The sequence below is a fragment of the Akebia trifoliata genome, chromosome 7 (assembly GCF_017979445.1).
Source record: "Akebia trifoliata isolate Shusen 1 chromosome 7, ASM1797944v1, whole genome shotgun sequence".
NCBI lineage: Eukaryota > Viridiplantae > Streptophyta > Magnoliopsida > Ranunculales > Lardizabalaceae > Akebia > Akebia trifoliata.
Genome location: NC_141381.1, coordinates 3,117,967 through 3,142,435, shown reverse-complemented (window position 1 = coordinate 3,142,435; position 24,469 = coordinate 3,117,967). Strand labels below are relative to the sequence as shown.

The following is a 24,469-nucleotide window of genomic DNA, read 5'->3' as shown; positions in this document are numbered from 1 at the left end:
CCTAAGGACCTATGTGATTTGGAATGGGGATGTTTGCCTTTTGTAACAAGTAGACCCAAGTAAAAACTAAGAAGGATGAACGATCAAATATTAGAACAGGCAAATTTGACTTGAAAATGGTTAGTATAGACAGCCTGGCAAGCTAGTCATGTGCAATGAATATGCGTACTAAACCATACATGCAAACAATATTCCAATACTTAATCGGTGTGGAATCCTATCATTCTTTCCTGATTTTGTAGTTGGTATGGCATACCACACTAGGGTGGCCAATCCGGCTTAAGTTGGTTGTTGACCAATGTTCAAATACATGAACCAAATATGTTGGTTAGTTGTTTGACGACTGCAGGTTTTTAGTAATCACTAACATGCCTAGGAGAAACTCCCCGCGTCCTAGTCTATCAGGCAATACATGTGGACTTCAAACATCTCTTCACCATACAATCAGTACCAAAATACTAACAAGGTTCTTTGTAAAAGATGAAAGGAATTTCCCGAATATCATGAGTGATACTGCTCTCTTGGTGTCTCATACCACCAAAGATATCAAACACTTCAAGTGTTATTCTAATTTCTAAGTAACTGGAATAACGACAGTTACTTTCATAAGCATTCACTAACCTTTTAATAGATCACGTAAATATATATTTAACTACATAATTATTTACATATAGTTTTTTATATCATTTAAAATACAGAGCATGTATGTGTGATGAACCTCCATTTTTATTCACTCTATCCATCCATGACTTCTGACTTACATTACATAGCTCGCATCGATTTCCATTCTTTCAATCGAATCACTCAACACATACTACAACCAAATAGCAGAGAAATTATCAATTTCTCTATCTATCAATCAATAAAATCATCATTCACATTTTCTTTAAATAATACTTTTGAAATATAATATCAAATTAGTAATGTATTTTACAAAACCTCATTAAAAATAGTATTAGTTTTACTTTTACCTAAATATTTATAATTTTCGATAAATTTGGAATTATTTAAGACATAATATAATTTACAAAATCACATAAATTCTAGATATAAAATCAGATTGAATATATGTAAAACCCTGAGTTTTCAATTCGTATCTCGAGAAAATAAATAGTGGAATTTTGAGAAAATCTTGAAAGTGGGACTTAGGGTAAAATTGTAGGACCTTGTTCTGATCATTTTTAATGAAATCTAATCTTACCATTGGATTCAAAATGATCGAAAAACATATTTTAGCCTGTAAACATGCTCAAGTGTGAGTCCGAATAGAAAAATTACAAAATCCTCAATTATCGAGTCGGACTAGGCTAAAATAGTGACTTTTAGCTAGAGTGAGAATTATTAAGATTTGATTACACCATTGGATTCATAACGAAAATTATTAAACATGAACTATTTATTTGTCATTTTTGGAGATCAGAAAGTCTAATTATCGTCAAAAATGAAAACGACATCAATTTTAGGGATCACCTCATGCCAAAAATATAAATTTTTGTTAGAGATAAAAATTATAGAAATTGACCACACCATTAAATTCAGAACGAAAAATTAGGCGAAATAGACTATTCATTCGTCATTTTTGGAGTCTGGACGGTCAAGTTATCATTGATCGAAATAATAGACGAAATATCGATTTTGTCCCAAATTTTATATAAATAAAATTTTAATTTTTTTAAAACTCGTCTTATCCAACCGTCTAACAGTCAACGAAAATTAAATAAAAAAAAATTCATTTTTTTCTTCGAATTTGAACCACAGATTTACAACAAACGGCTCACCGCCGTCGACCGACGCAGAAGGGAGAAACGTCCGCAGCTTCATTCTCTACAAAATTCACCCAAATTCCTTCCGTTTTCTCTTCTTTTTCACCCCGTATCGTCAAAAATCAGTCGTACATATATACAGGGATTTCGAAACTTCGACCTCAGATTTCATCCGTTTCGGGGTCAAATCGTCCTCCGTCGCAGAAGGGATAAAGGAAGACGACATCGAGATCTTCGAAACCACCGGGCCGATTTCAAAAATCAGCCATCTTGAAGTACGAGTTACCCTAATTTCCGCGCACGTCTTTCAATTCCTTCGCATAGAGATAGTAAGGAACTTTCAATTTCTATTAGTAATCGTAGATTGTGAAAAATTACATTTAAGATTTTATCAAAAAAAATTTGATGTATTTCCAAAATATAAAATTCTTTTGTTATTTAAAAATTCATGTCAGAAATTGCATGTTTGATATGTTTAATTGTATTTTTTAACAAATTATACGTGGGTAGGATATTTTAACGGGTTATTTCTATCAGTTGGGTCTTGTGCAGTGCTCGGACCCCGTTTTGATATAAAATTTGTATTCTTTTTCAATATTATTGATAAAAATAAATTCTATAGTTAAAAAATGTAATTTAATATTCAATGAACTCATATTAAGTTGATGAATATCAGAAAATGGATATTTTATTGAAGAGATTGAAAACTGTAAAAATCGAAAAAAGGGAAAAAGGGTATGAAACGGTAAAATGTCAGAATCACACCCGAGGGGTGATGTCTGCATTTTACGTTGTTGTGTTGTATGTAGGTTGGTGAACGGATATCTAGGGATAATATTGCTGGTTGCATGTTTATTTAAATTTCTGTTAGCGCAAGGCGCTGTTTACTTTTCCATTATGTTATTTATTTTAGGCCGGGTGGCTACACTTGCATGATAGGAAACTGGATATCCATTCTCAACATTGTATTGTTAATTTTTTTTTTTTTCAAATGAAAATAATCTATATATGTAGTTATTTTGTGAGCTGTTAAAGAGTGTGAATGCCTGAAGGGATAGTGCGTTATATCATCCGGAGTGGTGTAATATCCTAGGATGTACGGTAGGGACCACCAAGCTCATACGTGGTATAGGACGCGTATGAAAGTGGAGTCACAACTGGAATCTGGGATTATTCCTCTCTATCTTTACCAGTGAACTTGTAATGTAAAGGTGGTCGTATACGAATGGTTTGTATATTTGGGAATCACATGCACATCTGATAGGCATAAACGAAGATGATTAGTCAGTGATCACTAACAATCTATAGTAGTCGAACGTTCTGACATATCGAAAAAATACCCCTTGCTTATAGTCACGTCAAACGACCAGCTTAAGCCGGATAAATGGTCAATCAAACGTGATAAATGCAGCGATTGGCCACAAAATCAGGAACTAAAAGTCAGAGAAGAATTGTAACATCATGTCCCGACTGAGAGCGATCCAGTCATGAATCCCAACTCTCTAATTCCAATACTCCACCATTGTGTATTATGTATATGTTGCTTATTTTGATATATAAACTGAAATGCATGTTTAATGTTTCCATTTGATCAATTATATTTATATATAAAGAAAATGTTATAGTGAGTACTGTTGATAGATGTAATGTCAGTTTTAAAATGTTTAGTTGCTCATCCCTGACTATATGTACTAGTTAATAATAGTTTATTTTGTAAAATTTTATATTGTTAAAATGATTTAGTATGATTATTCATTCGTGCTAGGATGAGTTATTGACATAAATTATTTGTTTTCCTACTGGGTAACCATTGTTACTCACCCTTTCCTTTTCTATTTTTTTTTTAATTTCAGATTCAAAACTTGGCGAGGCAAGTATAGAGCACGAATGAGAATCATCTGGTTGGTCAGATAGACAACCAGAGTCTGTCACCTGATAAGTACTAAGGCTATACCCCCTAGTGGCGTCAGTTCCTCCAGGTAGTCTTATGGATTCTGTCTCGAGTGTTAGGACTTTTGTTATAGTGAAAATTTTTGTATAATCCTGTATTCTGGTTATTCTTCCGCACTCTGATATTTCGTACGTTATTAGACGTATATAAACTTTCGCTAGTATTATATTTTGTATATATATGCAGGATTGTATGTCGTTTATCAGGTGCTGGTTGAACGCCTTGAAATGCTAGCATAAACAGAGGAGACCATGCCGAAATTTTGAGGTGCCACCTAGTACCTCGAGATCTGACATGGGGATTTGTATTAGCGTTTGGCGGGGTGCCACAATATAATTACATAAAAGTCAATTTAGACATTGCAATGAAGATATTCTAGAATTTACTCTAAAATCAAACCAATGTGCTTGAATTTAAAGCGACACAATATCAATTTATCATAATTTCAACAAATAAATAAAACAATTTTAAGAAAACATGATGGCTAACAATAGAAATACAAAGTTCACACCTAAAAGTTAAGATGAACAAAATTGTCTTACTTACAACTTCAAGCTGAATTTTCTAACCCTTTTCTTCTTTCTAAACTTATTTGACAAGCTTTGATGATGACATCAATAAATCCAAGTTTCAGTTTCAACCTTATTTATTGATTGTTATCAACTTAGTTTTTTTGCTACTAGAACATTTTATTAACTAAACCTTATGTGAAACTCACCAAGTTGGGAAGTGTGCTTGTGATATTCGGTGCGAAATGCCAATTGATTCAGAAAATAATTGTAATTAATTCAAGTATATTGGACAAAGAATATTATTTTAATTTGGATTAAGAAATTTCATTTTTTTTATAAGTTACATAAAATGTGATTTGGGTAAGATAGATTCCATTTCTACTATATATATAAATTTCACTTTGAAATGAGATTTTGGTCCACATAATAATTATATGATCTAATGTTTGTATTTGTCATATCTTATGGGTTATTTTATACAACACATTTTTATCTGATTCAAATTTTTATTATAGGTAGGAAATTACTTGCTGGGCTATCAAACTCAAAATTTTATTTTTTTTTTAGATTAACCAAAAGTCATTGAGACATGTGTAATATATTTTTTTGGAGACTAGTTTGCGAAAAATATGTTTTTGGGGATGTTTTTAGTGAGGATTTTTGCTTTTGTGACAAGGTGTTAGACATGTGTATAGGAAAAATAATGGTATACCAAGCTTTGTAAAATTATATGGTATACATTTGAGGAAATGTGGTGTGTATATGTATTTATATATAAGTGAGAATTATAGAAGATTTTAATGGATGTAATATTTTATAGGATTCCTCTATGATCTTGAAAATATAAAAGAGACTCTATCTAAATTTTTTATTTACACCACTAATGTTTTTATTTGTGATTAAACACCCTTGAGATTTAGGATAATATTGATTCCTAATCTTGGGGCATGATAGATTGGTGTCAAAGCTTTAGTATTAGGTTTAGATGGGACAGAGAGATAATCCTAGTGTATTGAGAAATAACTAAGAATGTAAGTTAGGATTTGAGTTATAGAATTTGATGATTAAATATAAATTGTCTTAGAAGACATATTATGGAAATTTTACCAAAGTATATTTTTGGGTTGACCTTACTTTTTGAGGGATCGTTGTTGGGATTTTTTAAGTGAGTTGGCCCATTAGTAAGAATCGTTCTTAGGTGCTGGAACTTATGAGAGACTACCATGTGTCATCTTTTGAGAAGATATGTAAGATGATAGACCTTTAGAATTAGCGTGGGCTTAGCATTGGGTTTAGGTTATGGGTTTAAAATGGATTTTGTTAGGGTATTTGAATTAGGCTTTGAAAACGGGATTAGGTTAAGTGAGTCTAAAATGAAAATGGATTTTTGTTTATGGGCTTGGGCCAATGAACTTATTTGAAATTGGATTTGGGTAAAATGAGTTTAGATTAGGGAAGTGGGTTAGGGACAAGGTTTGGATATGCAAAATGATATGAAATAATGCATATATACACGATAAAGAATGCCAAGTGACAATTATTGTGGACTGTGCACCCATTGAAGGCTCTTAAGTTTTTATTTTGAATTAAACTTTAATTTCGAAAATTTAGATATTTTCATATGAACTTCGTACAAATTGGAGTATTTACAAACAAGACACCATTTGGATTATGACTCTTTAAAAATCTTTTGAAGCATGGCTGTTTCAAAGTCGACTTGTATTACATGTCACAATTTTCAAGTTTACACTTTGCAATATAGAACAAGTTATAGTAGCATTTTTTTCTCATTGAGTTTTATAAATATTGGTAAAAATCGTAAAAACATATTTTATTCTTTTTCAAACTTAAAATCCATGAATTATTCAAAATAGTTCAATAATTCAATAATCCAGAGAATAATACTTTCATTGGAATTTTTTTTATTTTTTAAATTTGTTAATTTTTCAAGAATATTAACAGGAGATTGCCATCAAGCATCCAAACTAACACGTGCTACTATATCTTTTTCTAGATTCAAGCGTGTGAGATACGGTTTCTAGTCATCCATCATCATTCCACCTTAAACACTAAAAAAAGAAGGAAAGAAAAAGAGAGAGGAGAGAGAGGGAAACATCCTAATTTCTACAGAACCCTCGTTCGGGCATAGATCGAATTGTCAGTTTTTTTTTTTTTTTTTGAAGATCTCTCTCTAAGATGAATCCGAAACCTAAAACACCCGATGGAACCACCGATTCTTCTGCTACGAGGCGGAACTCTAAGAAACCTAAATGTCTGTTTCTCTTCAACTCATCTCAAAGCTCAATCTTTCTTCTTGGATGATTTGATTTTTGTTTCTTCTAAATTTTATGGTTAAATTTCTTTATTTAATTTGGAAACTTTAATTTTTTGATGTAATGTGCGTGCTTGGATTCGTTCTTAGTTAGTTTAAACGATTCTCTTTTGCACAAATAAGATCCATTTCAGTACCTTTAAAATTAAACCTCAATTGCATTGTTCTGTGGTCAATTGTTGTAGAATCTTCGTCATAATCTATAACTTTATCTCAATTCGCATTGGATTAGTGTCTGCAAAGTGACAAAGTCGGGATCGGGAAAATTTTGAACAAAAATTCGGCAAAATTGAGAAAAAAATAGGGAAAAAAAAAGTATTATTACTTGATAGAATATTAATAAATAAATAAATAAATAAATTTCTTATTAAAATATAATATATAAAAATATATTTTTCAGAGCTTTGGGAATAAGTCAGGATTAAATTGCCGATTGAAAGAAGCGTGAATTAATTGCGACATTTTAAAAATATTGGAGAATTTTGTGACTATGATGTACATATATGTTAAAAAGGAAAACAATAGTTGCTATAAATGATGTGAGTTTGACACCCTTTGCAGGATATTGGCTGGTGATGCCAATGTTTTAAATCTCATTGGGTGTGGTCCATGATGAAGTCAAAACAAAATCTCCAAATTTTGGTCAAAATACTGGAATAATTTTGTATTTTTTTTTTCCTACGAAAGTGAAATAAATGGTCAGTAATTTGTAGGTGAAGGCGGGTTTTGATTCAGCCTTACTAGTTTTATATCTTATAATTCTGTTACCTAATCTTGTAACACCTATAGCCAAACAACAACAACAACAACAAAGCCTTGTCCAAAAGATTTGGGGATCCTTTAAAACTCCATCTACTATTATATTTATACCTACCCCATTTTAACACTTTTAAAAATCTTGACGAAATCCTTTTAAATAAAAAATGTTTGAAGTTTACATCACATTAAAAAATCACCAAAATAAGGCTTAAGACCCATAGCTCAGTTGGTTTGACACATTGCAAAACAACCATGTGGTTGTGGGTTCAAGTCCATCTTACCCATCAAAAAAGAAAATTTCACCAAAATATTAAGGTGACCTTCACTTCTCCCGCTCATAAATTGTACAGTTTGGAAAGATTCACCAAATTTTTTGGCTAAGTTTGTGTTTGCTTGTCTAAAGTTAATGAGATGAAACTCTCATTAATTTTTTATTGTATATATTTTCCTTGAGAATATTTCTTTTTAGCTAAAGTTTGATACCTTTTCAATACAGACTCTAGGTTTACACAACAAGAACTTCCTGCTTGCAAACCAATTCTAACACCAGGATGGGTAAGTTTGGATTTCTTCTATTTATGGCTTTTAAATTCTAACAAGCTGCAGGTACAATTCTGTGTTGGATATTTTTCTTTATGCACTCTGAAGTTGTTCCTCATAATCCACCTTCAATCTTTCAGGTCATTTCAACATTCCTATTTATTGGAATTATATTCATCCCAATTGGTCTTGCTTCCTTGTTTGCATCGCAACATGTAATATATATTATAATCTTACTCTATCCTTCTCCTGGACTCCCATCTTTGCATAATGATACCTTTGTTAACTTCTTGCTTCACATGTAGGTGGTGGAAATTGTGGACCGTTATGATTCAAGTTGTGTTCCTCCAGACTATAGCGGAGATAAGCTTGCATTCATACAAAGCAATGAAACTAATAAGACCTGTACCCGGTATTTAATTGTGAGTCTGATTCCTCTTTAGCTTGTTGCTTCACCGAAATCAAATTTTCCTGTCAAAAAAATCCATAACTGCATGTTTTCAGGTTCCAAAGAAAATGAAGAGTCCTGTATATGTTTATTACGAGCTTGATAATTTCTACCAGAATCATCGTCGGTATGTAGAATTTTCTTTAAGTTGATTGTTATGTAATTCCTTATATCTTAAATGTTTTTTGTTTCTTTTCTTCGCTCTCTCTTTGTTAAACTGCCTATAAGAGCCTTGTTCTGTCTGGAGGGTGGAGCATATCCAACATTGGTTTCCAGATAATGAAATAATAACAGAAAATATTTTAATATATTTTGGATTTCTTTGCTAATGTGTTTGCATGTTCAATTACCCATCAAAAAATGATGTTGGCATGTTATTGAGACACTCTACTAAGCTAAAACTCTTTTTGATGACAAACTATATTATTAAGCCTGCTAATATGTCCACAATGGAATACATCAACATGTAAGAGAACTAAGTGAAAACATTGTCTGCCCATGGTGCACTCCTAAGAGTTGGTAGGCTGGTTGCTGCTGGGGTCATCTCTGTTAAATTGTTTTATTCTTCATTAGTGCCCTGCTTCTATGGATTTGCCTCTCATCTCTATTTGGGGTCACAAGGTTTATGTCAAAAGTGTCTTTTTTTTGTTAGCTGCTTTGAATACAATCCTAACCACTGGTCATTTGATTAAGCGGGGATTCTCAAAGTCCCAACTTTTGTTTCCTCCATAAATCTAATTGAAAATCGGTAGACCATCTATTGATTCATTGTTCCTTTGTTAGGGAGATTTGGTTTCATTTCCTTTAGTTTTTCATTTATATTTGGTTCTTCCTAAGTCTGCTCTGGCATTAGACCGAAGTTAGCAGATTAAAGCCTTTTCACATAGATAGAATCTTGTAAGGACTAACACCTTTTGTTGTATGTTGGGGATTTGGTAGGAGATGAACAAAAGAGTCTTTGAAGGGAAGGAAGATTCTCTTCAGGAAGTGATAATCGGTATATTAGGCCTACTCATAGTATTAAATTTCAACAAATTTCCACTAAAGTAATTTTTGAAAATACATACTCAAGTGGACTCCTCTCCTCTGGTATCTAACGAGAAATCTCAAATTTTCTTATGTAGCTCATTAGATATGGAAACTTCTAAAGTTAAAACATTTTAGTTCTATATGTAAAATTGCTTTTTTCCAACATAATTAATACTTGAATGCCTTTTTATTCTGCTCGTTCTACTGGAAAATCCTCATTGGCTGGAATATTATACTTTGTTGGTACTTGTTTCTAGATATGTTAAAAGCAGAAGCGACAAGCAATTGCAGAGCAAAGCCTACGAAGGTGAAACGGGTTCATGTGATCCAGAAGACACCTCAAATGGGACTATAATTGTTCCTTGTGGTCTCATTGCCTGGAGCTTATTCAATGATACTTACGGGTTTTCATTAAATAACAAAGTTGTCGAAGTCAGCAAGAAGAACATAGCCTGGAAAAGTGACCAGGACAGTAAGTTTGGGTCTGATGTCTATCCTAAAAATTTCCAAAGTGGCGGCTTGATTGGGGGTGCCAAACTCAATGCCAGCAAACCTGTAAAGCCATCTCTTTTTTTGTTTTTTCATTCTACAGTTCTTTCTGGGTTTTGTTAACGTGTGTCCTAAGGGCACACTTTAAGGGGAATTAAATACACATTGGGATTTGATTTTCGTACCAAAACTGTCCTAAAAAAGATTTCTTTTTAACAAAATACCCCCAGATGCTTATTCCCAAGGTGTATTTAATGCACTTTAACATGTGCCTTTAGGGTACATGTTAACAAAACCCTTTCTTTCCTTTTTATTTTCCTTTTTTGTTCCTTGTACAACCTTTGATCTGCTTGTGATTGGTCCATGGTGCATGACAGTTGAGTGAACAAGAGGATCTTATTGTTTGGATGCGAACAGCGGCACTGCCAACGTTCAGAAAGCTCTATGGGAGGATAGAGGTAGACCTCGAAGCTAATACAACTATAAGGGTGGTAATACAGAACAACTATAACACATACAGCTTTGGGGGCAAAAAGAAACTTGTTCTTTCAACTACAAGTTGGATTGGTGGGAAAAATGATTTCTTGGGCATAGCATATCTTACAGTTGGTGGACTGTGCCTCTTCTTGGCTATAAGCTTCATAGTTGTGTACATTGTCAAGCCAAGGTGAGTGAATCACTAAATTATCTGTCATTTACACAGTGTTAGTTCCCTTCCCATTGCCTCCAAACTTAAATGTTCAGTGTCATAATTTAGAAAATTCAGAAGATTTCGTAAAGTGCAATGTTTCATGATGCAAATAGTTTGTCTCGTATCATTTTATTAAGGACATTTTTTCGGACCCACCATTCACTGGTTTATGCCTAGATGATATTCGGCGATAAATTTATCTAATGGGCATCCAATGCACTATTTCTGGAGCATTCATCAGATAACGATTAACTGTTCACCTTGACTTGTGACTGCAATTTGATTAGATCTTTAATGGCCTTGTTAAAGAATGAGAGGTAGTTTCACATAACGGTTGGAGCCTAATATATTGCATACCTTTGAAGGTGCCAACTGAGCTTAGTTGGCAAGGTGTGTAGAGAGTTGATCCCTTGACCTGTGTTTAAAACCGCCCCCCCCCCCCACATTCATGCTGACCACTAACCCTTGCTTTCTAAGCCTAAAAAAAATAATAGATACCTTTTAGAGATCCAGTATTTCTTTCACTTGTGATTAATTATTATTGGTTTTTGGTGTGTCAATCAATTATTATTACTTTTTGATTGGCAAGTGATGAAGGTGGGTAGTGACCGCAAGCTACTAAAACCCATTTGCCTAAAAAAAATAAAAATTTGCTACTCGTGTTGCATTATGTGCCGAAGATTGTACTGGTTTGTCGTTTCAATTTGAATGTTTGGGTTTGAAAACTATCATTGTTATGTCCATTCTGTTCTCTATTGTCAGATCAAAAACTAATTGAGCTTGGTTTCTGCAGGCCACTAGGGGATCCATCTTTCTTGTCTTGGAACAGAAATCCGGCAGGGCATTTAAATTAAAAGGATTGTGGCAGCCCACACAGAGTTTCATTTATGTGTGGCTATGCTCCTCTCTTGGGTGAGGGTCTTTCTCCATTAGTTTAGCTTTATGCATAAAGACTACAATCTGAGTGTATATAGAGCTTTACTGTTTATGGGATAATTTGAAATAGTTGAGCTTCTGTTGTAATATATTGCGTCTTAATGAGCTATTAAATTTGGAGCCACTGTTCAAGTTATTTGAACTTTTTTGCTCCTTTCCTCAAAGACTCGGACATTCCTCTACCTTTGGAGTCCCCAGTAGGTAGTAGATAGTGAATGGGGTCAAACATAATAATATTTTCTCTTCCCAAGAAAGTCTAAAATGTCAACTGTTAAAAAGAGAAAATGATCGAATGAGGAAAAAAAAAAAAAAAACCAGATTACGAAACAAAGACATGAAATAAATCCGCACTTCTCGTACGTAAGTGCAGTGGATTAGGACATGGTAGATCGATTCATCACTATTCTTGCACATAAAACAAAAATTGACGGGTGATTAATTACTATTCTTGCACATAAAACGGAAATTGACTATGGTGATACTTGAGGAATGATTTCTAGATTGAGAACAAGATCACTATTATCATCTCAACATGGTCGCAAAACATGTGTTTCTTAACTGTAAGTGAAGGTAGGGACTATTAGATTTAAACTTTATAAGGTGTTTAGCTGCAATATCAACCATGATTTAAAATCTTATTTTTATTTATATGTTCTGGTCAAGAGAAAAATTGGAACAGCCCTGACCAAAATATTGCTAAAATTGGGAACAACCAACCATAATCTCAGCTGCTTCTCACGGGCATGCCGTGCAACCTGCAATTTCCTTTTCCACCAAATTCTAGAGAAGTTAGAGACATCTTGAAGAGCGATTGGAATCTTATCGGATCTCAATATGAGGATCCAAAACCAAACCATCATGTCCAAATTGGATAAAATCTAACTTGATATATACTGCGTTTAAACAACTTTCACATATTTAAAACAAATATATAGCACAATTTAAATAATTTCCCACATTTTATTGGATCAGGGTACTGTCAGACCGAGGCATTCTTGATCTAGAACCAATCTAGTACGTAATCAAATTGGATCCTTAGTGGAACCCAAATCCTTAAGGCTTAAATAATTAAGTAGAAAAACAATTTGATTGTCTTGGGTATGTTCCGGTGGTTGAGAATCTCATGTATGCTATATATATAGTGTGTACCTGCTTAGAAATAAATTATTCAGGTTTTTTTTTTTTTCTTTTGTTATAAGCAACCAAGATAGTGGTTAGTAATTAATGGAAGATTGACTTCATGTTGGTAGTATGTATACTTAAAATCTCATATCAAGACAATGTTTCAATCAAGAGAAAAATCGAGGCGGTCGAGACAATCTGAAACATTCAATGTTTAGGGGTCCATGTTTTGTTCCAATGTCTGCAGAAATCGGAATGTTCCATCATGTCATTTAGAAATGGAACGAAACTTTAAGCCCATAAGTATACTTGTGTCCCCATCCATACGAGGTCCTAAGATAACTCAAACCCCATTCCTGACTGTTCGCCATGAATGGGTTCAGTGTAGTGCAACTGTGCAAGAAATGACAAAACCCATAATGCAAATCATTCCTAGGTCAGTTATGGAAGACCATTCCCTTTAATTGCCATCTGCTTTGGTTTTCAAAATAGATTCTTGGAAAGTTAGAAGTCCACCCTTTTTAAGTTCTGCCAATGAATTCCCACCTTTATGGCAATTTATCTGTAAAGTAACATACTTTAACCATTTCAGAACACCTCATAGTATTCTCTGATAAGTGAGATTTCGAGTAATTGCTTACATAATCTTCCAAACAAAAAGCTCCAGACGAAAAATCCATACAACAGTTTCGGAAATACAGGCAATCGATGAATGAACACTTCTGGTTAAATCTATATATTGTGAGATAATAACACCTACAATCAACCATTGTCCTCGAAAGAGAGCTTCATTTGTTTCTTCTCTGCACTCAGACTGAAACATGTAAAGATCATGACCAAGGTCAATGATTATGAATAATTAAAAATTTTCTGTAGAGGGAGGTCTTCGAAGGGTAGCCAAGATTTTGAGCTTGGACCACTTTCTCAAGTTCTAGATCTTGATCAACAAACTGGGCCTTACTGACAAGCTACTAACATGGGTTCCATTGCTGTAGAACTATCTCTATCGCACATCTGAGGATCTATGCTTATAACCCCTTCTTCCTGAAACATAAAAAACATGGGTTATGTTTATTAGTATAAGTGGTGAGATTTCTCTTGCTAGCTTATGTAGTAGTCTAGTCAAGCGAACCACCTTGGCCAGGTTCCTCAAGTAAGTTGTTGAGTAGTTTCCTGTAGGGAAGAAGGCTTCAAGTAGATCTGCTAGCACCAGCTGAGGTTGAGATACAGCTCCATCTAACCAGTCTTCAGCATTCAAAGTTCAAACAAAATTATGGGTGATTAGCATGACATGCTGACATGATCAATCCTAAAGATAATGTGTTATGTGTGCTTATGATCATGCAGAAGATGGTTATCGATCACCAATAGCGTCATCTTTATCATGCACATTATCCTCTGTACAACAATAACAACAACAACAAAGCTTTATCCCGAAGATTTGGGGTTTGATAAATGAATCCTGTTTCCCCCATTCCACTGTGTCAAAAGTCAAGTGTTCTATTATTTAGATCGAGACTATATCTACTTCCACCATCTCCATTCAAGTTCTTTTGGGGTTTTCTCTCTCGCTTTTTTAGGACTTTAATTTGACTATTTCTTCCAACTTGGGTTATAATTGGCCTTTGTTGAACATCAGCAAAACATCCAACCCAACTTCTTTCCCGTAATCTATTGCCTATTGGAGCTACTCCTACACTTTTTGAAAGCATCCATTTCTAATTTAATCTTTTGTAGATTTTCTACTCATCCATCTTAACATCTTCATCTCTGCTAATTTAGCCTTTCAACTCTGACTTTAAGCCAAAGAATGCAAGTGATGGTAATGTTGATGATGGGCATATTCAATGTTAGAGAGCATGACATCGATAAGTGTCGGAAAATGTAGAGAAAAAAGGAATAAAATATGAAGATATGAATCTAGGGTTATATTATAATTGTGATTTTTATCAACCAATGTGGGATAATAAATAAATAAAAAATCCTTTGTCATATATAATCCATCATTAAAGTCTTATTCTAAAAGTTTGGTCTCGTTGAACGAATCATGTTTCTCTCTAATTCTTTCTAAAGTGTCTTCTATTAATTCAAGTCCGTTCATATCCGCTCTTACTACCTCAATCTACGTTCTTTTTAGTATTTGTTTTTTCCCCTCTTGAGGCTGTAAGCAACACTTCTCTTAGCTATGGAAAGTAAAAAACATAAACTCTATAACATCTTGAAAACTTCTATAAAACAAAATAATAACAATAATTGAGGTGAAGATGTGTCACCAAGGGTGGTAGAGTTTTGAATCCTTTTGTCATATCTCCACACACTTTGGTTTGTAAGAAAACCAAAACAAGATTGGTCTTCAATATTGATGTTTTGGATAAATGTTGAGATATTGTACTCAGCTGGATCAGAAATGTAGGTTTCATCAATCACCACATCCATAGCCTGAAAATAAAAATGAACTTTAGAAATTTTTTATTAAGATCCCCTTACAAGGATTTAGTTTTAAGTACCCTTAACCAATACCATATTGGAGATGGGATATAGGGTAATTTTGACATACCCCTTTGGTTTTCAGTGTGTATTTGAGATACACCTCTGGGTTTCAAATTGACAACATAGCTCCTTGATCTTGGTCTTCTTTGAGAGGCTAGCAGAAAATGACTGAAGTACCATGCTTCATCCTCTTGCCAAAAACCCTTGACCCATCTTCTTCTACCTTAACTTTGGATATTTTCTTCCAAAAATCTGTATCTTTGACCATTGATGAAAACTTTATTATTTTCTTCTCATTGATTTATATGATAGTCCCTAATCATTGATCGAAGTCTCAGCACTGTAGTGTTGAAGATGTTGAAGGCATAATCAAAATACAAGGATACCTCAAAAATGTATCTCAAATATGCACGCACCACAACTCATTGAGATATGTCAAAATTAGCCTATGATGTATTGTACAATGTGTATGAATACACCATTTCATGACGATTCTTATCTTCTCAAGAGCATAATATAATGAATCGATATATAGGTCTTATTAGAACACATCATATCTCTAATTCTTTATTACTATTAACCATAATTTTGTACTAATTTACTTACACATAAGATTGCGTGGAAGTCATCCAGGTCATCGGGAATCGATGTGTTATAAGTATTTTTGTTGATGGAGTCATCCACGTTTTCACCACCTGCATCTACCACGTACTGCTCCAATTTTTTAATACACGTAAAATGAGATAAAGATCATAATTTTAAAACTTGATGAGTCGATACAGAACTTGATCAAGGTTCAATGTGGTAAATATGTCCAGTTGAGTCGACTCGACAAGTTTTAATACCATGACTGCCAAGTGGATATTTGAGTTGGTTTAGAAGGTTTATACGTTTCATGCCTAATTAAAAGTTGAATGGTACCTTCATCTTGAAAGCATCCCTAGTGAAAGACCATACACCCTGCAAATGGAATGAAAATGGAAACTTTTTAAACTTAGTAAGAAAATGAGTGGTGAAGAGATGATAAACACTCTCAATTACTGACCTCACTATAGTCCAGCCAAGCTACAATTGGTTTGAAGGATGTCATCTTGCTTTCTGCAGCCTTAGTCAAGCACATATAATTTGCTTTCACCTAAACAAAGCATAGACCTAATTTAGTTAAGGCTTAAAAGGTGCAAACAACTATAGATCATCATCATCATCATCGAAGTCTTATCAAAGGATTTGGGATTTGGGATTCACTAATCAAATCATGACCCCACATTTAATTTTGTTCAGAGCCACATCTTCTATTATTGAAAACATAGCTTTATAATTTGTCAACTCGAAACTCAGTTGACTTGACTTGACTAGGTTGGACTCAATTTGAAGCTTGATGGATCCAACTTGGCAAATTAACGAGTCAACTCATCAATTTGATCGAATCAGCTAAAAAATGCACCGAGTTGAATTCCATCAATTATTCAATCAAGGGCGGGCTTTACTCAACAGATTCCTCTATCGGCTTCATTCCATCCTTCCTTCCGAAGGAACGAACGCAGGTGCTCTTGCTTGGGTAAGGTGGGCTTACCAAAGCTGCTATCGTTGTCTTCAAAGTGATGGCTTAGAAATTTGACTGAATTATTCAATTATATATAATATTTTATTTGAGAACAAAATGTAAGTATTTTTATTTTAAATATTAAATCCATATTTAAATATTTATAAATTTATTAGATTTTTATTTGACTTATTGAAGTTGATTCACAAGTTGTCAACATGACTTGACTCAGTAGACATTTGACTCGAGTTTCAAAATTATGGCTAAACGGATCTTGTTCTTCCATCTAATTCTATTCAAAGCCATGTCTTCTATTATTGAAAGTGCATTCATATCTGTTTTCACTATCTCAATTCACTTTATTTTGGGTCATATCCTTGCTCGTTTAGCATATTCAACTTCTATATTCCTTTTAACTAGGGCTATAATCAACTTTTTTTGCGACTAATGATAAAAATGACGTGCTAAAACATATGCGGTTGACATGGCAAGTGCATAGAACCATAGACCTTTTCCACGTGTGTCTCGAAGAAAAAAATATATGGTTCTATGCACTTGCCAAGTCAACCGCATACATTTTAGCTCGTCAATTTATCACGATTCTTTGTTTTGCTAGACAAGTAAGGTGGTTAGTAGTCAACAAGAAGGTGGATTCAATGATGCCTAAACCAAAGTTCTGAGATAACACTCCACGCGCTTTTTACCAACTTAGCTAAGTTGGCAACTTTAGACTATCATCAACCTTTAGTTGAATATATTCAAGCCATAAGTTTCACCGAGTTTACATCTAATGGAATTACTTCTAAATTTTCTCGAATGTGTTTATTTTTAAATTTATATTTTCTAATCTTTCCACTCATCCATCTCAACATCCTCATCCATATATATGACTAAAGTTTGTTGGTATCCATTCAATGCTTGGTTGTCAAACTAAAATGTTGTAAAATTTTGCGTTTACTGCAAACCTTAACGAGATTTTACGGAACAAAAATTGCATCACGAACTTTTGTGGTATTATTTTTCTTTAAAATCTCATTTTGAAGCAATGTTTCGATGAGAAAGAAAAATTCAAAATAGTCTTTTATCGAAACATTCTAGACAATCCCGAAACATTAAATATAAAAGAAAAGAAAGATAAATAGCTAGGTCGAGAATTTAACTGCATCATAGACTTGATTTGCTCTTTCTTCCATGTTTGCAAAAACACCCAAATACTTTATCCACTCTGCTCTCTGTGTCAAATAAACAAAGACATGTTACTCAATTGTATCATGTATGTATAAGCAAGCTAGAGTTGGGTCATACCTATGACTCCCCAAGTCACTTGGGCTAGTCAAATTATACATAATTTGAGTAAAAATAAACAAACACTAAAATGGGTATGGGTCAGGTCTGGTAATTCATGGAAAATGTCTCATATAAAAGACATGATAAATCGGATGGTCAAAATTTGGTTAATATATTTATTGTTTGTTATTTTAGAATGATTAATGTGGTGAAATGGGAATTTTACAAAGCTTCTGCACTTTCTTGGTAATTTTCCATTTAGAAAACATAGTTGGGCCAGTAATTTTTGGCTCATACATGAACGGGCTCATACTTTCAACAAAATTAAAATCATATCTATTTGTCGTCTTGAATTGTGTACGAAAATAGGCCTAGCGAATCGATATTTTCTTGGGTTTGTACACCAAGCCACCTTGAAATTCCATTGAGCCAAGTTGACTTGACCGAGTTTTACGTATAATATGGGATGTTATGTTAAAGGGGTGTGTGTGTGTGTTTACTTGACCACCTCGAAATTCCTTCGAGCCAAGTTGACTTGACCAATTTTTACGTATAATATGGTAAGTTATGTTGAAGGTGTATATGTGTGTGATGTTTACTTGGAGTGGAGTATCCTCCTCGAAAGGTATAAAAGTAGCAAAATTGCAAGCTTGTTGTTCATCGTTGTTACTGATAAAGTGCGCCGCGTACTGTGTAAGTTGCAGTCCATCGCTTTTGTTTACCAATTGGATTCCTCCTTCCATGAATGATTTCAACACACATCCCGAGGACACCGTATCTGACGTAATTCCCTTCAAGCTTCCTAGTAACCCAAGAAGCTGTACAATACAACAAATGGTCATGATCGTCATTTGATTGTAGTAACTTTATGGTACACATCAAACATTGAATTTTGGATCCAAAAATATTTTAATTTATCATTAATTCTGTTTGATTTTTTTTTTATTCCACCATATCTCACATAGAGATGGACATAACTTTATAAATAAAAATAATAATGAATAATGCTGGAGTGACCTCAATTCACACTTTGCCAACGTGGAGGTGTGCACAAAACCATAGATGCTTTTTATCGAGACTGAGTATAATAAATGAAATAAAATAAAATAATATATGTTATATAATTTATATAAAAAAAATTAATAAAATAAAATAATATATATCATATATTATTTTGAATCGGATATTATTGGATTCGAAATGTTAAAATCCGAATCTGTATCCAATAAAGATTCGAACATATAAAACTATCTGAATTCAAATCGGATATCTGGAATTTTTGAATAATATCCAATTTTTCGAATTCGAATTTGAATCTGATACGAATTTTCGATTATCCAGAGACACCCCTAATTGACAGCCTAGAGGTATCAACTTGGAATTTTTAATATAAAAATTCTAATATTACAACTTACAGAACCCAGGAATCCTCACCTCGAAGAAAGACACTGAGAAAGCCAAAGAGAGAAAAACAAAAGAGAGGTTAAGTTAAATAAATAAAATAAATATCCAAATCAAACTCATAATAAATTATAAAATAACCAAAAACATCCCTTAGGACTACCAATTTCATCACATGGTTCTAGTTTTCTAATTTTTAATTCTAAGGCATCTTACTCTTAGATCTCCAATTTTATAAATTAGTCTAGTGGAGGCCTTTTGTTCCGATTCTAGAATTGATTTTGACCATAATCCCTTAATAGAAATCAATGTTACATTTGGTTCATATTATAAAAGCGATTCCACTTAGTCAAGTTTAGAAACTTTTTTTTTTTTTTTTCAGAAAATCATTTTCTCGCGCATTCCAATAGCCCCTGAACACAGCATAGCTATATCCAAGAATAAACTAGTTCTAGGATTAGATATCCATTGTTTGTTTATTTCGCTAGAATTACAGGATTGTGGAACAAAATCAAACCTGGAAAATCCTGGGCATCGATGGAATAGTTGGATAGTGGGACCACAAATGATTTGATTCTTCCAGTACAGTATTTTGTTCTCGTCGCCATCCTCGAAGTATTCTATAATTCAATTCAAGCCCAATAAATAATAAGAAATAGTAAATAAAATATTATAGATGCATCTACACTACCAAAATTATGCTGTATTGGTGGTTTTAAACCGTCTGATTGAAGTTCATCAGGATCTCTTCTTAGAAAATTCGTGAGTCGCTTTGAAATCCAAAATGAAAACTTCTCGTTTCTATATCTAACAATCATCAATCAGTGGGGCCCAAGAATGCTCCATATGGTAATCAATTGAGATCAGAAGCAGTTTAGCTACCTAATTTAAGGGAGTACTTGATCAGTATTCCTCAATTAAATAGAGTTCCGATACTATACTCTCCGAAGCATTGTATACTCACTAACCCATAAATATCCCATTTGCCCTTTTTGAGGTCTAGATTCTAGACCATTGGATTTAAGTCTTTTTTCTATCATGGGCTTTCTAAACAGATGTAAGATTGGAATCCAAGCCCAAAAAGAAAAAAAAAAAGTGGGGAATTAATAGAGAAAAATTGTGAAACTTTTATACTACCACACTATTCATTTTAATTCTTAAAAATGATAAATTACCGTTTTTGAAATTGCATTTTTTATCAAATAGGAAAAACTGATTTAAATTATTAAAATATTACTTGGTGTTTATTATTAAATATCATAATTTTGATAAGAGAGATTCTATTGAAATATCAGCTTTTACTAAGAGCACGCCAATTCACATGATAATGATATCTAGGAAGAATTAGCATTTAGCACACATCTTGGGGTGCCCTTAGTAAAAGTTGGTGCGGCAATAAAACTCTCTTTGATTGCCTCCACGTGGGCAAAATCCTGGCTCCGCCCCTACTCATTTGGACCGGAATTTCAAAAATTTCAGCGAATATTTGTGTAAAATCAGTCAAAAAAAAAATTCAAATCAAATCAAATCATAATTAATATGTTGAACAAGGAATGGGGATTGGTGGGCTAGAATTTCTACCACGTGGCTGGCAAAACGGGTACCGGGAGTACAGGATCGAAAAAGTGCGCCATGGAGTTGTTTTAGTGGTGTGCACGATAAGATGGTGTGCTATACAGCTCATGTTAGCAGTGAGAAGTGTAGTAGAAGAAAAAAACGGTACCTGGATGAGAAGGTAACTCTTGCCATCAACGCCATTTTTGATGACTTTGAAGGTCTGCCCATAATATATATGGAAATATTCTGCATCGACAACCCTGGAAATGTTACCTGTACTCACAGCTGTAGCACCATTTACAAGTCTAATACACCTTGAAAAGATGAAGAAGAAGAAGCACAACAAGAGGAGTTGCAGAGAAGAAGAAGAAGGAGAAGAAAACATGGTGGAATAGACGAATAAAGCACAAAAAATGTGTTTTATTAGTGACCAGAGCTCTTATAGGGTACTAGATAAATTTAAAAGGTTAATAATTCATCTATAGTTCAAACACCACCATACCTTGTTTGTAGTTTTTATTTTTATTTTTATTTTTATTTATTTAGAGGAGTAAGTAGTGTGATTTCAGTTTTTTTTTTTTTTTTTTTTTGTACTTGTTTGTTTCTGCATTTTATTTTGATATTTGTTTTGTTTCACCCCTTAATATTTGAAGGAATTAAGAAACACCCATATTGGTTTTAATATAATGATGTTCCTCCTTTGACTTGGGTCATATACTTGATCAAATGTATCTTCTTAGGAGTGTTGGACATTTGTAAAAGAATAATGATTTTCTAACGCTCCCTCTAACACAGCCTTCATACGTCTCCTTACTTGGCATGGGCTAAAATCATATATTCTTTTTTCAGGATAGCACATATTCATGGGGATGTGCAGTAGTGTATCCCAAGGGGATAAAATCTATGGTTCTTGCACATACCATGTCAAGGGGGGTCAGAAAATCATGACCTTTTGTAGAATGATCAAAATTTTCAGTTCATGAGACAGTCAAACATAATATTTTATTTTAAAAAAAGAATCATATGATAATATGATGCCCCTTCTAACAAATGCCTCCATTTCAGAATTGTAAATCATTTGCCTCGAGATACATAGAATCATAAATCTTTTTCTTATGTATCTCAAGGCATTTGATCTAATGTTTTGTGATGGAGGCGAAGGGGGGTGTTTGTTAGAGGGGAGGATCATATTATCACGGTTCTTTAAAAAATTAGGGCTACAATTGTGTTATCGGATCACTTAGGGCAAAACATTTTTTTTTTTTGGAACTATCCAAAAGATGGAGTTCTAAAAATCAAAACAGATAGATCTTAATCGAATATCATAGATGGGATGGATTCATTGGAAGAAATTCTAAATGTGAACTATTGTTTGCAGGATGGGGAAAGTCTGAGGAGAAATATATAATTATCATTGAGCTTACTACCATTCTTGAAGCTTTGAAATTCAATTGATAGCTACTTTATTTCTAACATGTTGGTTTGATTTTTTTTTATTATATATTTATTATAGAGAAATAAATCTAACAAAGGATTTCATTCTTGACAAAGTTTGAAATTTTTTGGAGGAAATTTTTGTAGTTGAGGACGCATCGTGCATATCTTGAGCTAACAAGAAAAATGATTAAAAATTTATGTTATAATTACTCTCGTTGAATTTTTGTAATCAAGGAGTGGTAATTTCAATTTCAAATTCTTATAGGATTGAACTAAATTAATTCCAATTCATATTAATTTTGGGTCTTTTTAGACCTGGATACAATTGAGTGAAAGAAAAAAATGGAGTTAAAAGTGGGGTGAAACATTTGAAAGCCTTAAAGAGAGCCAAACATTATGCCAAACATTTTTGAAAATAAGGGTTAAAAGTTTTAGAATAGACTGATTTTTTATGAGGATAATCTCTATGGCCAAAACTTCTAACCCTCATTACAAGTTGAAGAATCGTGGACTATCATATTTTTATAAATCACTTTTAATGAGGTTCGAAATTTTGGAATGAACTGATCTCCTTGTCATAGATATCATCCTCACAAAAAATGAGCTCATTCTGAAACCTCTACCCCATACATTGAAAAAATGTTTGACTCTTTTTTGGGCCTCCGACCGCCACCCAAAGTTGGGATTTTTATTTTAATTCCACTTAAAGTTTGTATCTATTGAAAACCCTTATCTCAAGAGGGGGTAAATGTAAATTTGTAGTCAAAGGATATGATATGAATAAACTAATAATATTGGGTGTTCTGTTAAATTCAAACTATTAAATAGGGGTGTGAAGGAAAAAATCCCTTTAATATTTATTTTCAAGATTAAAACATTCTCGCCCGTGACCATGTCTTGTCATCTTGTTTCAACTCATTCCATAGTTTCCTACTTTGTCACCACCAACCACGTGCTGTCTGCTGTGTGCGCACTACAAAGTCATAAGGGGGTATGATACTGTGTAGAACATATACAGCATAATTCAGTGCATTTGATTTAATCAATCATGACACCTACTTAAATTTCCGTCTTCTTATGTGCGGTCCACCGTTCCTGATAATATAATAAGAGAGTGCTATTGGCATCACGATTTTTACTTATTACACACCAATTTCTTAAATTATTTCCCAAATGAGTGATTAAAGCAATCTATTTAAATATTACAAAAGTTTGGCTAGATTTATTATCCCAACGTTAAAAAAACATTGTAACAATTTTTCAAATAATTTGAATAGTTATTCACAATTATGATTAGGATCATATAAAATGCTAAGCCCAGTAAATATAATAAATCTAATAAAAACAAAATCAATAAGAATTTTTATTGACACCCTAACTTTTACTTATTCTCTCAATCATTCATTTATTTTTAATATGTAAATTATCATTTTGTGTGTTATATTGTTTATTTTACTTATCAAAACATGTTTTCCAACAAGCTCATTACTTTTATAATCATCAATCTCGTTAATAAAATGCCAACGAATAACATTACCTGCAACCTCCTTGATAATTTATAGTGAGATATGTGAATATAAAAGTCACTTTAAAATTACTAACAATCTCACTAGTAATCATAGTTTTATAACTCGTCCGAGATCGAGACATATCATCTGAGTCATCTTCGTATCAGGTATGGACGAGACGGACAAACAAATCAAATTTTCGGATGAGATATAGAATATTACGTTCATTTTTCATTTTTTGGGAATGAAACGTCTCAAATGTATTGAAAAACTCATTCGAGACAATTCGATATCTGGCATAAACGAGATGAGATGTGAAATCTAATTTTAAAATCATGTTGATAATTATTAGCGAGGTCACTAATTATAAAAGTAACGAAATAGTTGGAAAACATGTTTTAAGAATTAAAATGAAATATTTATTGAGTTCAAAATTTTTTCATAAATTGTCGGGACGTTTATAGAAATTTCTAAGTTCAGTTGGGGTGTCAATATCAACTCTCTGTGGCAAACATAATTAATTTTTGAACAATGTTTTCTGACATCCCTTAACGTGGCATGTCATAGAATCATAGATTCTTTTTCATCGGGATGCGTAATTTCACATATGTTAATTTTTGACATGTGGGGACGTGTGTCAGAGGAGGACGTGAGAAAATCACGACTCTTTATTT

General features: G+C 33.2%; 2 protein-coding genes across 3 annotated transcripts; one reads left to right on the top strand and one right to left on the bottom strand.

Annotated features, from left to right (window-relative positions):
* Positions 1-6,303: 6,303 nt before the first annotated feature.
* LOC147397989 (ALA-interacting subunit 1-like) lies at positions 6,304-11,574 on the top strand. The gene is made up of 8 exons (XM_086447086.1): positions 6,304-6,498; positions 7,814-7,872; positions 7,998-8,072; positions 8,163-8,279; positions 8,362-8,432; positions 9,592-9,889; positions 10,201-10,490; positions 11,308-11,574. The coding sequence occupies exons 1-8, from the start codon at positions 6,423-6,425 to the stop codon at positions 11,366-11,368; spliced, it is 1,047 nt and encodes a 348-aa protein (XP_086303212.1). The 5' UTR covers positions 6,304-6,422; the 3' UTR covers positions 11,369-11,574.
* Positions 11,575-13,275: 1,701 nt separating this feature from the next.
* On the bottom strand, positions 13,276-21,348 carry LOC147397988 (plant/protein). 2 transcript variants are annotated; one of them, XM_086447084.1, is made up of 11 exons: positions 21,017-21,348; positions 19,811-19,913; positions 19,327-19,340; positions 18,492-18,710; positions 17,766-17,837; positions 16,108-16,197; positions 15,984-16,022; positions 15,669-15,773; positions 14,846-15,011; positions 13,708-13,817; positions 13,276-13,616 (listed from the first exon to the last, which is right to left on the bottom strand). In XM_086447084.1, exons 1-11 carry the CDS (start codon positions 21,233-21,235, stop codon positions 13,530-13,532), a joined length of 1,224 nt encoding a protein of 407 aa, XP_086303210.1. In that variant the 5' UTR covers positions 21,236-21,348; the 3' UTR covers positions 13,276-13,529. The 2 variants fall into 2 exon arrangements, with proteins under 2 accessions (XP_086303210.1, XP_086303211.1); XM_086447085.1 differs by lacking the exon at positions 19,327-19,340 and having other exon boundaries at positions 21,017-21,237.
* Positions 21,349-24,469: the final 3,121 nt, after the last annotated feature.

Coding starts and splice junctions, on each gene's coding strand:
- LOC147397989 (XM_086447086.1), top strand. CDS start 6,423: ATGAATCCGAAACCTAAAACACCCGATGGAACCACCGATTCTTCTGCT. Junction 8,073..8,162: donor CCTTGTTTGCATCGCAACAT/GTAATATATATT, acceptor CTTCACATGTAG/GTGGTGGAAATTGTGGACCG. Junction 9,890..10,200: donor AACTCAATGCCAGCAAACCT/GTAAAGCCATCT, acceptor GGTGCATGACAG/TTGAGTGAACAAGAGGATCT.
- LOC147397988 (XM_086447084.1), bottom strand. CDS start 21,235: ATGTTTTCTTCTCCTTCTTCTTCTTCTCTGCAACTCCTCTTGTTGTGC. Junction 13,818..14,845: donor TCAAAACTCTACCACCCTTG/GTGACACATCTT, acceptor TGAATGCTGAAG/ACTGGTTAGATGGAGCTGTA. Junction 13,617..13,707: donor ACTTGAGGAACCTGGCCAAG/GTGGTTCGCTTG, acceptor TTTATGTTTCAG/GAAGAAGGGGTTATAAGCAT.